Genomic DNA, 13,904 nt, shown 5'->3' on the forward strand with positions numbered 1-13,904 from the left:
TGGTCTCCCTGGACCTCCATTCCCATCTGTACAATGGGGCCAATAGCCCTGTCCTGCCGCACGGGGGTGTGGGGATAAATACACTCGGATGGTACGGTGACGGGAGCCTGGAGGGATAGGGCTGGATTCTGGCTCAGGACTGGCAGAATCCCAAGTTACCATTTTAATAAGCTCTCAGTCTGGAGGAGTGAGGAGGCTGCTGTGCATAGCAGGAGGCTGAAGATTTGCATGCCCTTCCCCAGAGGAGTGAGCTGCACTGGTGACCTGTAGATGGAGAGTGTGCTGTGGGTCTGGGAGGTTCTCAGCGGGGTCTCAATTCACCCCCCTGCCCGCTGTAGTTGCGCTGACCCACTCTCTGGGGCAGACCTAGCTAGGTCAATGAAGGATTGCTTCTGTCAGCCTAGATGCCATGGATAAGGGAGGTGGAGTTCCTGCGACAGCAACACCCCTTCTGTCACGGAAGGAAGCATCTGCGCCGCAGTGGCAGGTAGCTGTAGCAGCTGTCGTGAGACATGGCCCCAGGCACTGCTGCTTACTGTCCCTGCCCTCCTCTGGTTTTGTGAGAACAGGGTGGGAGCGTGGAAATCTCTGGGTGTGAAATGTGAGTGTGTCTGTGCCGGTACCATATTTCCTTGCCCCTCAGCTCCGTTCATGCCAGGTCATCTGCTGGGAGCCAGTGCAACCCCAACACTCCTGACCTGGTGCTTTCTCTTTCAGGATGCTCACAACTGTATTCCTGAGCTGGACAGTGAGACGGCCATGTTCTCCGTCTACGATGGACACGGAGGTAACTGCTCCTCTCGCTCTTTCCAGGGAAGTGTACTTGGGCAGCTTCTCACGTGGAACTGCTCTGGTCTGCTGCAGTGGCTGCCCCTCCAGGGCAAACCCCTCCGGCAGTGAAAACCCTGCTCCTTCCTGGGATGTGTTCTCTGGGGCAAAGCGCAGACTGAGGCTGTGTGGGGCTGTGGGAGGAAGGGCACTGGGTTGGCACAGTGGGATCTGCACAACCTCCCTCTGTGCAGTGGGAGTTGGGCTTGAAGGATCCACAGGAGGCATTCTAGGACTGAGGCTGTTTTTTTCCAGCTGTGCAGTCGGGCGGGGGAGTGGTTTGAGGGTCACCACTTGGAGGTGAGTGCGTGCATACACAGAGCAGGTCCTAGAGGAAGGGGCCTTTCCAGTTCTGCGGTGAGGGGATGACATGGGATTTGCAAGCTGCTCTGGGGGGCTCTGCAGTTGGTGACCTTGATCCTGCTTTAGTTTCTAGACTGTAGCTGAAGGTCCTTGCCTTGATGCTGCTGCCCACGCCCCACTTCCCACATCAGACTGAAGCCTGTGTCCACAGAGACCAAGAGATGGAAAAGTTCTGTTAGGTTCCAGCTAGTCCAGGAGTTCTCAAACCAGGGGTCGTGACCCCTCAGGGGCTCACGAGGTTATTACATGGGGGTCGCAAACTGTCTGCCTCCACCCCCAAACCCTTCTTCTCCTCCAGCATTTATAATAGTGTTAAAGATTTTAAAAAGTGTTTTTAACGTATAAGGGGGTCGCACTCAGAGGCTTGCTGTGTGAAGGGGTCACCAATGCAAACTTTGGAGAACCACTGAGCTAGTCCCTTTGCCTCCGCATGCCCAGCGAAGCCACTATTAGATAAGTGGGCCCACAGACTCCTAAGCTTTCTATAAATGCCTAGGTGGATGGATTCTGTCCAGGGTCAGTTTCCAATCAGAATGCACGTATTCTGTACCTCTGTGCAGAAACACGGTCTGGCATCTCTACTTGCAGTGTAACCAATACAGTGACATCCGCCCGAGCCTGCGGACAACAGCATTTATTTATTTGCCACCCCACCCTGGTCGTATCTGAGCAGCTCACATCTTGCAACAGCCCTGTCAGGTAGGAGAGGGTTGTTATCCTCTGGCTGGCAGTTGGGGAACAGGGACAGATCAAGGACTTTTTGGAAATGCCTTTGGGTGCTGGACACGTCTGTCCAAAGTCACGTGCTGTCTGCCTGGCCCACGGTCACCGTGGAGTCCCCATCGTAAGTGCAAGCCCTGCCCTGTCTCTTGCTGCTGCGTCCAAGCAGGATGCTCACTTTGAAGCTGAACCCTGGAATTCTCAACCTCCCTGTGTATTGTGTCATTGTGTTTTGTGTTGTTGGTAGTATTGGCTTGTGTTACCATAGCAGCTACAAGCCTCTGTCATGGGCCAGAACCCCCGTGCTAGGAGCTTTACACACGGGACAAAAAGATGACTCCTTCCCCAAATAGCTTACAGTCAAAGTAAGGACAAGAGGGACCCAGCCAGACGGGGTGGCAAGGGAAGAAAGAGTCAGCTTTGTTGAGCAGGAGGGGCGGGGGTCTCCGCACACCAGCAGCCTAGAGGTGGTCAGGTTTCTTTTTTTTTTTTCTTTTTTTTTTTTTTGAAGCCTCATGGCAACAGAGGGTGTTGGAGGAGAACGAGGCAGCTTTGTGGATGTTTGCAGGGAGCTCCTCTCAAATACATGGGCGGCAGGGGAGAAGGCTCGAAAATGTACCAAGGGGGCAGTTGAGGCTGGCACCACGGGCCAGTCGGAGGCAGGAGTCGGCCTTTCGCTAATGAATGAGAGAGGACAGGTTGGTGTGGACAGGGTGTTGAGAGTGAAGACCATTAGCTTTTGTTAGCTACAGTAGAGAAGGGGGGGGCAGTGGAGGAATGCGAAGAGAGGGGTGACCTAGAGCGCCTCAGCTAGGACAGTGATATTTGCAGCAGCATTCTGAAGGGGTCTGAGTGAGACAAGACTGTATTTGTCAGAGTCAGAGAGAAGGGTGTTGTACTAACGAGATTGGAGTGCAGAGAAGATTCATCCTAAACCAGTCTGAGGTGAGGCTGGTGGGTTGGGGGAAGCAGCTAAAGGAGATGGTGGGTAGCTGCAGCACCTTGGATTGAGGGGGTACAGCCACTAGCAGTTACTGATCACAATTTCGGGTGATTTGAGACCCGCAATTCGCATTTGAGTGTGTCTGGCCAATCTTTGTTATAAGCCTAGTATGCCTCTCCGTGTTCCTGCCTCCTTGTCTCCCTAGGTCCTACCAGGGTGTTTTAGAGTGACTCTCTCCTCTGCTGCTCTCCCCAGTTAGGAACCAGAGATTTATAGGCCATAAAGCCAGGAGGAACCTCTGTGATCATCTCTCTGACCTCTGGCGTAACGCTTGTAATCCTTGTATTAATCCCTATTTGAACTAGAGCAGAGCTTTTGGGCAACTATCCAGGCCTGGTTTAGACGGTGCCGGCGATGGAGGATGCACGGTGCCGCTGGCTCGTTGCCTGCAGCGGCTGTCGCTGTCGTCGTAGTTGCATCTTATTTCTGGTCTGAATCTGTCCAGCCTCAGCTTCCAGACGCTGGGCTGTGACCCCTTTGCCTGCTCCACTGAAGACTCCCTCCATGGTCAAATCGCTGCTCTCTCCTTTTCTTCTCCCTCCCCGGTGTGCGGATAGACTGGGATCAGGTCACCCCTTAGCCTTCCCTTCTTTAATAAAAATGTCATGGCACCAAGTCGAACACCTTACAGAAGTCTGTCTGTTACATCAGCACGATGACCTCTATCAGCCACATGTGTCATTTCATCAAAACCAGATAGCGCATTCGTTTGACAGGGCCTGTTTTCACAGGCCATAAACCCATGCTGATTTGCATTAATTATATTCTATAAGAACGGCCATGTAGGGTCAGACCACGGTCCCTCTAGCACAGTAGCCTGTCTCTGACAGTTGTCCATACTGGAGCTTCATGGGGAGTGCACGTAACAAGGCAGTTAGTGATCCATCCTGTTTTCCCTTGCCGGCTTCTGGTAGTCCGAGTTTTAGGGTTGCCCCAAGCATAGGGTTGCGTCCCTGACCATCTTGGCTAATAGCCATTGGTGGACCTGCCCTCCATGAACTTCACTATTTCTTTTTTTGAGCCCAGTTCTACTTTGGCCATCACAACATCCCTGGCAATGAGTTTCACAGATGAATTGTGCATTGTGTGAAAAGGTACTTCCTCTTGTTTGTATTCATTCTGCTACCTGTTAATTGTATTGAGTATCCTGGTTTTTGTATCGTGGAAAAGGGTAAATAAAACTTCATTATTCACTCTCTCCACACCAGGCATGATTTTCTAGATCTCTGTCATGTCCCCTCTTAGTTGTCTCTTTTCCAAGATGAACAGCCCTAATCGTTTTAATCTCTCCTCATATAGAAGCCCTTTCATAAACTTGATCATCTTTGTTCCCCTTTTCTGAACCTTTTCGAGTTCCACTATATCCTTTCTGAGATGGGATAACCAGAACTTGACACAGTATTCAAGGTGTGGATGTACCATGGACTTACATAGGGGCATTATGATATTTTCAGTCTTATTTTCTATCACTTTCCTAATGGTTCCTACCAATCTGTTAGCCTCTTTGAGTGCTGCTGCGCATTGAGCTGAAGTTTTCAGAGAACTATTCACTGTGACTCCAAGATCTTTCTTGAGTGATAACAGCTAATTTCGAACCCATCATGCGTTACTTTGCGCTTATCAATGTTGAATTTCATCTATTTTCCTGCTCAATGACCCAGTTTTGTGAGATCCCCCTGGAACTTTTTGTAGTCAGCTTTGAACTTAACTATCTCGAGTAACTTTGTATCATGTGCAAACTTTGCCTCTTCATTGTTCACTCTTTCTTCCAGATCAGCAATGAATGTGTTGAACAGCACGGGTCTTTGTACAGATCCTTGGGGGACCCTCTTATCCCATGACAGCTTAGGCTCTGGTTACACTACAGCTTAAGTCAACATAAGTTATGTTGCTCATGGGTGTGAATTAGCTGCGCTCCTGAGCGCCATAACTTATGCCTGTGTGGACAGTGCTATGTCGGCGGGAGAGCTTCTTGCGGGGGCTGGTGTAGTTAAGCTGACAGAAGAGCTCTCTGGAGCGGTGTAGCTGCATCAGTGCTCTCTTGTGTAGCCACAGCATAAGTTTCCTTAAAAGTCTTTGGTGAGGGACCTTGTCAAAGTCTTTCTGAAAGTCCAGGTACACTCTATCCACTGGATCACTCTTGGCCACATGCTTGTTGACCCCCTCAAAGAATTCTAACAGATTGGTGAGGCATGATTTCCCTTTAGAAAAGCTGTGTTGATTCTTCCCCAATAAACTCTGTTTAACTCGGTATTTGATAGTTTTGTTCTTTACTATGGTTTCTGCACTGACCTTTGTCCTGGCCAGAGGCTCCAGATTTCCCTCGGGGCGGTCACAGCTCAGCTCGCTCTGTGCCTAGGGCCACTGGAAGGAGCAGGCTTTTCAAGCAGCCTCTGCTCTCTTTCAGGGGAAGAGGTTGCCCTGTATTGTGCCAAGTATCTCCCGGAGATAATCAAGGACCAGAAGGCGTACAAGGAAGGCAAACTACAGAAGGTAAGAGCCGGGCACTGCAGTGGATAAGTGTAGGCACTAAGGCAGGAGAACAGGCCTCTCTGGGTGTCTAGTCCCCACCCAGGTCCCGGTGTCCTCTGGGATTGCCCAGCCCCTCCCTTGGAGGGTGTCCCAGGGCCTGGTTATTCTCCCAGGGAAGCTTTCTTCCTTTCTCCACCTTTGGTCTTCTGCTCACTAGCTGTTGGCCTTGTTGTTTAGCTGTTCCTCCTCTCTCCTTTAGCGCCCTTGAAGTTACTGAGAGGCAGTGCTCAGTTCTGGCCCATGTCTTTTGTTCCCTACAGAGAGTCCCCCTCTCTGCTCTCCATATCCCCACAGAGCTGCCCTAGTTTTCAGTCTCCTCCTAGATCAATGCAGGAATCGGACTGATGGGCAGCAGTGTAGGTGAGAGAAATCCAGCCCCTTGAGACTCACAGCGATGGCAGAGTGGGGCTCTGGGAGAACGCGGCATTAGGCAGCATGTTCTGGGTGCAGACCAGTCTGGCCAAGCCAGTGACCTGTAGGAACGAGGGGTTGTTCCTCATGCTGACCCTCCCCAGTGCCATCCCATCCCCCCACGCGCTCTTTGGCCAACCTGGCCAGTCACCTCAGTGATTCTCCTGGAGGGGCTGGGGACGTGATGGGATCCCGGTGCTGCTGAGAGAGGAGCGGGCACTCCCCTGAACAGCATGCAGCCCCCATGCTGTGTGTTTTTCTGTAGGCCCTGGAGGACGCCTTCCTGGCCATCGATGCCAAGCTGACCACAGAGGAGGTGATTAAGGAGCTCGCTCAGATCGCTGGGCGGCCCCAGGATGACGAGGAGGAGAAGGAGAAAGTGGCTGATGAAGATGATGGTAAGTAGCTGAGGCTGAGCACTGAGGCGCTGGCCACCAGCCGTGGGAGGGGCAGGGCAGTGACTGTGTTAGGGAACGGTTTTGCTGTTTAAAGGAGCCAGTTAAACACAGTGCAGCTGGAGCTGACTTAGCGGCCTCCTCGAGGTGCCTCACCCCCCAGCGCTCCGGGCTGGCATGGGGGAGTTGGAGTTGTTTTGGCAAGCTTGCTCATTTAACTGACACACCCCTCCCTTGGGTGTATCTGCAGCAGGTGCTCTGCTCCAGCCAAGGGTTTGAGCTTTCTGGGCCATGGCAATATTGGTCTGAGCTGAGACGTGGTGTCAGTGAAATGGGCAGCAGCATCCTGAGCTCGCTGCTCCGGGGTGAGGGGGTGGGGTCCATGGACGGATGGACAAGTGGTGGGACGGAGGTGAACTGAAGCCAGGTGACTCTGGCCCAAGACTCTGCCTTTTTCATTCAATGAAGCAAATGTGCTTTCCCCCCTGGGCATGTCTGTCAGGGCAAGGAGCAAAGCCCCAACCAGGAAACGAGAATTACTGGGGGCCTCGCTGCCAGCCTTCGAGTCAACATAAAGGGGCACCTGCACTGGACCATGGCATTTCTCTGCGAGTGCCGGGGACACCTGGGTTCCTAAACCTGGTGGGGAAAGCCCTTTAGTTTGCTCTCTGCATCTGACAGCACTCTGGATAGAGTCATTTCACTTCCCATCTTCGAGCTGACTAGCAAAGGAAAATCTAGCAAAAAGCCAGCTTCAGGGAAGCAGCGAGATTCTCCCTTGAACTCCTAGACCCGGTTTGGTGTTTGGGAAGGGTGTGCCTTAGCGTTACATGTTTCCCCATGGCCCCAGTGCCTGGATTTCAGGTGGGCAAGCGACCTGTGCCAGAGCCCTGCGGAGTGACCTGGCCCTTGAGAAGCTTAGCCTTTCTCGTTTGTGGTGTCTGATCTGTGCAAGAAAACAGACCCACCCCCAAACAAAACCCAAACGCTTCGCCAGCATCAGCTGTTCCCACTTGTGAGCGCCTCCCCCCCAACCCCGCACCTTGAGCTGAGCTTCCATTGGCTAATCTGGAAGGCGCTTCACATCCCTCCTTGGTGGCCACTATGTCCATGATGTTGGCCAGTGAGCATCGGCCAGGCTTAGCGGCTGAGAGCTGGCTGCTGTGTGTCCACAGAGCCCAGTGTGCGCGCTGTGCGAGTGTGATGGTCGCCCTCTCCACTGCCCGTTGCAGGCGGCCTGCCTGCTTGGCCTGGGAGCTGCGTGGGGCAGCGCTCTCCCTGCGTGTGTGTGCGCGGGCACTGCTGGAACACAAGGCATCTCTTGACTAGCGCAGCTTGGAGCCAAATCTGTCCTGCCTTGCTGTCCTGCCGCCACCCCACTGGCAGCGTTTTCTGCTCTGACTTGCCCTCTCTCTTGCAGTTGACCACGAGGAAGCGGCCCTTCTGCACGAAGAAGCCACAATGACCATCGAGGAACTGCTGACCCGCTATGGACAGAACTGCATCAAGAACCTCAGAAACAAACCACTTCCGCTAGCTGGGGAGATGGGCCAGGAGCATGATGGGGAGACGAGCGTGAACGGAGAGACCAGTCCGGGGGAGCTGGCCGAGCACAGGGAGAGGAAGAATGGGAAGCCAAACAACGAGGCCCCGGGCATTTCCTCCACCTCGGACGGAGCCGAAGCTGGGGGCAACAGCTGTGCTGCAAAGCAGGCCGAAGTGGGCAGGGGTGAAGAGACGGTCACCTCCTCCACCGGGGAGGCGGGGCCCTCCTGCTCCTCCACCGGAAAGCCCCAGGGCACAACCAAGTCCAAATTTTTTGAAGACAGTGAGGACGACTCAGATGAGGCCGAAGAGGAGGAGGACAGTGAGGTAGGCGCCAGAGCTCTGGGGCATCTGCCCTTCCTGGGGGTGGGGAATGTCTCTTTCGCCACATTCTTTAAGGGCTGTGAGAGCATTGGGCCACCCCAGGCCTGCCGTCGAGGTGGGATTTACAGGCCAACACCTGCGTCCGCACTGCCTCTCCGTGGGCCTGTGGAGTGAGGGTGCTGCAGACACTGGCCAGTGCATGAGCTGGGAGCTGCTACCTGCTGCCCAGATCCTATGCACCAGAGAGAGAAAAGACCTGCTGGGTCATTGGCTCCCTCTTGCTGAGCTCATCTTGTCCATCCTCCCGGAGGGGCTTGTGCCCTCAGAGCCAGGCATTCCTGCTCTCTGATGGTCTCCCTTGTTTCTGTAGGAGTGCAGTGAGGATGAGGATGGCTACAGCAGTGAGGAGGCAGAGAATGAAGAGGATGAGGATGACACAGAAGAGGCTGAGGAGGATGAGGACGAAGAGGAAGAGATGATGTTACCAGGCATGGAGGGGAAAGAGGAGGTGCACATCCCATTTCTGCCTTCTCTAGTGTTGTTAGTCCTGTGCCGGGGAGCACCTGCGGGTCACTGGGGAGCCGGAGGATGCCCCTTGGCCATGGAGGCTTTCTGCTCTGTGCAGCCCATTGATTTCCTACACAGCTTTCCTGTGGCGGAGCATGCTGCCTGAAGCAGGTGTCTTCCCACCCGGAGGCTGTGGAGGGTTTGGAATGGGGCATGGGCTGTGGGGAAGCTGCAAAGGGAGATTCCACGGCTACTGGATCTGGTCGGAGCTCTGCCCAGAACCCGAGTTCCACAGAGTGTACCGCAGAACAGCACAGCAGTGCCTTCGGGAGCAGCCAGCCGGGCTGTGTGTCTCACCTGCACACAGCAAATGCTGGTCATGAGCAGCTCCCTGGCCAGCCAGCTGAGGACGGCATTGGCAGCTGGCTGGGAGGCCTCGGGCTGCAGCTAGGTGCAGTTGGATGGAGACTGCAGACATCTCCATCCTTTCCACTACCCAAGCGCAGGCTGCAAGGACCGTCGGCTCCAGCCTGCAGTGCAGCCTCTGCTTGAGGCAGGCTGAGGCCGGAGTCACCACCACTTGCCCCTCCATATGAAAGGAGAGGACAGCTGCAGGCCGTGCTATTGAGCTCACCGGTGTTCCTAGGACGGTGTTTTTTCTCTTGGGGGGAGAGGAGATGTCCCACTCCTGGGAAAATGTACACGTTCTGTTCCTTTCACACCGGTTCCGAGCCCCCTCCCCTTCCCCCGCCTCCTGCAGTGGCCCCCTCTTTGGACCCTGCACCTTTTGGGATGGGAGGTCTGGTACATCTGATGTCCTATAAGGGCTCCTGGGGCAGGTCTGTACCTTCTCTCCCCTGAATGGTTCCTTTAGGGCTAGGGGCATTGTGTATCTGGAAAGAAGTCTCACCAAACCCCTTGCCTCTCAGCCTGGCTCTGACAGCGGGACGACTGCTGTGGTAGCCCTTATTCGGGGGAAACAGCTGATCGTAGCCAATGCTGGAGACTCTCGCTGCGTGGTGTCGGAGGGCGGCAAAGCCGTGGACATGTCCTATGACCACAAGCCGGAGGATGAGTTGGAGTTGGCCAGGATAAAGAACGCCGGCGGCAAGGTCACCATGGATGGGAGAGTGAATGGGGGCCTCAACCTCTCCAGGGCAATCGGTGAGTGAAGCCAGGAGGCAGGCCAGGGCACCCTGCAGCCTGGGGGATGGCACCTGTGCGTAGACCACCTGTTTCACGGTGGGTTGTGAGTGATGGATGATTTAGATGGGGCCCAAGTCATGTTAGGTACGTCAGCCAGGACTGGGGCATGTTGGGCTAGGTGCCAAAGAGCCTGCTGTGTAAGCAGGTAAACTGATGTCCAGTGATGTTTCCTACTGAGAGATGCAAGGTGATGCACATTGGAGAAAATAACGTGAACTACTTGTGCACCGGAGAGGGCTCTGAAGAGAGGGACATTGGCAGTTCAGTGGGACCTCAACTCAGCACGCAGCTGGGCTCAGAAAAGCAAACAAGATATTGGGGTGTATAAGGCATGGGGTGGTGTATTCCCTGATCAGTGGTGTGGGCTCATCTGAACACCATGTGGAGTTCTCATCAGCCTCTTAAATAGGGTGTTGCACAACTAGGGGGGTTAGAGAAGGGCAGCAGGAACGGTCACGGACTTGGGAAAAACTCTTCTGTTCAGAGTGGATTGTCCCCTTGGAAAGGAGACGAATGAGAAGGGACATTATTAAAGTTTTTCTAAAACAATGCATGGTCGAGAGAAGGGAGATCAGAAGTGTCTGTTTAAATGATGGGGACATTCATTGGGACTGAAAGGCAGCAAAATAAAACTGATCCAAGGAAATATTTTCGCACAAGGGGCCTGTGGAGCTCCCTGTCACATGACATAACTGAGGCTATGAGCCTAGCAGGATTCAGCAAGAAGTTAAATGTTTCTGTAGGCATGGAGAATATCCAGAATTATCAGAAGAAATACTAACCCCCAAACAGAGTTCTGAACTGGCCATGAACCCTCCTGCCCCAGAGCATGAGCCTCTAACTACTGGGGCTGGGGGAACCTTCCTCTGGGGCAGGCCCTGGTCACTGCCCCTTCCCCTGAAGCAGCTGGTGCTGGCCCCTGTCGGAGATGAGACACTGGACTAAAGGGACCCTGGTCTGGTCCACGTGGGCAGTGTCTGTGTGTGTGCTCCTCAAAGCACAGGCGGTGGGGTGAGATGTGTGGCTGGGCTGGGGATGCTCTATTTTGGGGTGCTCTCTCTTCTTCAGTGTTGTAGCAGCTTAATTGCCAGGGTCTGCTGAGCTGGCCGCATGCTCCAACTCAAACGCAGACTGAGGACGGGGGAGGTTGTCCCCTCCTGCCTGCGGGAGTGCTAGCTCAGGCTCTCGGCCAGCCCCTCTCCAGCAGTCAGGGCAGTGTAGCTGGAGGAGACTGTGCCAGCACTGACCTTCCCCTCTCTTGCCAGGTGACCACTTCTACAAGCGGAACAAGAACCTGCCTCCGGAGGAGCAGATGATCTCAGCCTTACCCGACATCAAGGTGCTGACGATAAATGAGGAACACGACTTCATGGTTATCGCATGTGACGGAATCTGGTGAGTGCCAGAAGAGCAGAAGCCCCTATGGGACGGATCCTGCCCCAGCCTTTGCACGGGGCAGCAGGCCAGGTGCATATCCCCATGATGCCCTCAGTACGGGTTAGAGGTCTCCTGGATAGCTCATCAAAGAGCCCGAGGCAGGCTGTCCCCAGTGGGGCACCATTCCCTGGGTAGAGGATGGCACAGCGCACTGAGAGCCCAATCCCTCCTGTTCCGCGGTGCCCATGGCCCCTGAACAAGGGGATCTCCTTTAATATCTGCCTTGGTGCGTGCCCTGCCCCTCCCATTCAGCAAGCCAGGGCTCTCCTCCCTAGCACAACCGAGTGTGGGGGACCAGCAGAACCAGGCCTCCCTGCTGTCAGCTGCAGGGCACTCTTCCCTTGCCCTATCAGCTGCTCTGACCCTTCTCCCGCTGTGCTGGCAGGAATGTGATGAGCAGCCAGGAAGTGGTGGATTTCATCCAGGCCAAGATCTGCCAGAAGGATGAGAATGGAGACCTGAGGCCTCTCTCCTGCATAGTAGAAGAGGTAAGCAGCCTGACTCCAGTTGCCCTTTGCTGTATGGGCTTCCTCAGCTTGCTGGGCATCTGCACGCTCGCTGGGCAGTGACTCCCTGCAGGGAGAGTTACTGGGACAGGAATCTGGGGCCTGCCCATTGCTTGGTGGTGATGAAATCCATACGGACCCAACAACTTCATCTGCCTTCCTAGTTTCAGAGGGGTAGTCATATTAGTCTGTATCAGCAAAAACAACGAGGAGTCCTTGTGGCACCTCAGAGACTATCAAATGTATCTGGGCATCAGCTTTCGTGGGCTAAAACCCACTTCATCAGATGCATGGAGTGGAAAATACAGTAGGCATGTATATAAATATATACAGCACGTGAAAAGATGGGAGTTGCCTTCCCAAGTGGGGGGTCAGTGCTCATTAGGCCAATTCAATCAGGGTGGATGTGGCCCATTCCCAGCAGTTGACAAGAAGGTGTGAGTATCAACAGAGGGAAAATTACTTTTTGTAGTGACCCAGCCACTCCCAGTCTTTATTCAGGCCTAATTTGATGGTGTCCCGTTTGCAAATTAATTCCAGTTCTGCAGTTTCTCGCTGAAGTCTGTTTTTGAAGTTTTTTTTGTTGAAGAATGGCCACATTTAAGTCTATACCTGCCTACCGTATTTTTCACTCCATGCATCTGATGAAGTGGGTTTTAGCCCACGAAAGCTTATGCCCAAATAAATTTGTTAGTCTCGAAGATGCCACAAGGACTCCTCGTTGTTTTTGCCTTCCTAGTGTTATCCTGACCAGCCAGCAGGTGGCAGTGCCGAGCAGCAGAAGGCCCTGCCAGCAGAGGTGGTACTAGCACATCGGGGGCCCTAAGCAGGAATATTTGGGGGGTGCGCCCCAACACATACTAGTAATGAACAGGGGTCCCCTGGAGGTGCCTCGCGCTGGCTCTGCCTGCCGGCCCCCCAAGGCATGAGCAACGCCTTGAGCTGTCCCGTTCCCTCGCCTGGGAGGAGCTGAAGCCTGGGCCCGGCCCCGGAGCCGGGAGTCAGCCGGCGAGGGGCCCCTTTGGACTGCCTCGGCTGCGTGTGAGGTCGGGGTCCTGGTGGCTGCTCCCCGTGTGCTGTTAACTTGTCCTGTTCCCTCTCAGCTCCTGGATCAGTGCTTGGCTCCTGACACCTCAGGGGACGGCACCGGCTGCGATAACATGACCTGCATCATTATCTGCTTCAAACCACGCTCCACGCAAGCCCACACCGACAGTGGCAAACGGAAACTGGCGGTGGCAGAGGCCCAGGCAGCAGGGGAGGAGAACGGCAGCGACAGCAGCAAGAAGGCCAAGCTGGACTAGCAGGCCCGGCACAGAGACTTGTCGTGCACTCCCCAGACTCGTTTCTTAAACAAGCTGAACTCGAGACTCCAAAGTCTTGTCCTTTTTTTTAGCCTTAGCAGAGGCCTCGTTTGTCTGTGTCCTGGACAGGGGTGGGGTGGGCTAGCCAGGGCATGTCATGTTGTTCATTTGTAACCATTCCAAAGAGTGAGCCAACAGGAGAGCTGCCAAGTGGGGCTGGCTGCAGATCCACGGACACGGGAGCCCCAGCAGAGGTGAGTAGCGCGTTAGTGGTTAGAGGATGGACGTCCCAACATTGTCTCCGTGTAGGTGTCACCATTTTTGTGCCTGTGACTATTCTGTTCAGAGGGGAAGAACTTTTTCAGTGTTGAGGTTTTTTAATCTGCGCCCCCTTTATTTAAGGCCCTTTCTGTTTTTATTTGTGGAACAATCTGGCTCGGGTGCCAGCGTTGCACCTTGCTCTGTTGTACACTTTCAATCAATACTTTTTCAAACTAAACGCCCAGAAAACTTAGCCGCACCTTTGTCCTTGGCTCTTTCACAGGAGGTGGGGCGGGAAGCGGGGAGAACCAAGTCTGTCTGTTTAATCTTTCCCCCTTTACAGGTTAGGAGACCTTTGGAGAATGCGAGGAGCCGATTGCATAGTGCATGCCCCAACCCAGTACTGCCTTTCCTGCTGCAGCTCTTCTCATGCACCTTGCTCCTGGTCTGCAGGCCCCAGTCTTGGGCTCCCTCCCGCTCCCCAGCTCTGCGACACTGCTGAGCCCTGGCCCTGCAGTGTTTGAGCAGAAAGCTGGCAGTGCTGTGGGGGGATGGCTTGGGG

General features: G+C 54.2%; 1 protein-coding gene across 1 annotated transcript in view; it reads left to right on the forward strand.

Annotated features, from left to right (window-relative positions):
- The window catches only part of PPM1G (protein phosphatase, Mg2+/Mn2+ dependent 1G), a 33,409-nt gene extending 19,802 nt beyond the window's left edge, over window positions 1-13,607 (forward strand). Inside the window, exons 2-10 of the mRNA XM_074947252.1 lie at window positions 718-787; window positions 5,322-5,407; window positions 6,123-6,255; window positions 7,673-8,124; window positions 8,492-8,629; window positions 9,558-9,792; window positions 11,100-11,229; window positions 11,657-11,759; window positions 12,881-13,607. Of these exons, the coding sequence (XP_074803353.1) occupies window positions 718-787; window positions 5,322-5,407; window positions 6,123-6,255; window positions 7,673-8,124; window positions 8,492-8,629; window positions 9,558-9,792; window positions 11,100-11,229; window positions 11,657-11,759; window positions 12,881-13,081 (1,548 nt within the window). The 3' untranslated portion in view covers window positions 13,082-13,607. The remainder of the gene's footprint in view (window positions 1-717; window positions 788-5,321; window positions 5,408-6,122; window positions 6,256-7,672; window positions 8,125-8,491; window positions 8,630-9,557; window positions 9,793-11,099; window positions 11,230-11,656; window positions 11,760-12,880) is intronic.
- The last annotated feature ends 297 nt before the right edge of the window (window positions 13,608-13,904 follow it).

This window comes from Natator depressus, chromosome 3, assembly GCF_965152275.1.
Source record: "Natator depressus isolate rNatDep1 chromosome 3, rNatDep2.hap1, whole genome shotgun sequence".
Classification (NCBI taxonomy): Eukaryota; Metazoa; Chordata; order Testudines; family Cheloniidae; genus Natator; species Natator depressus.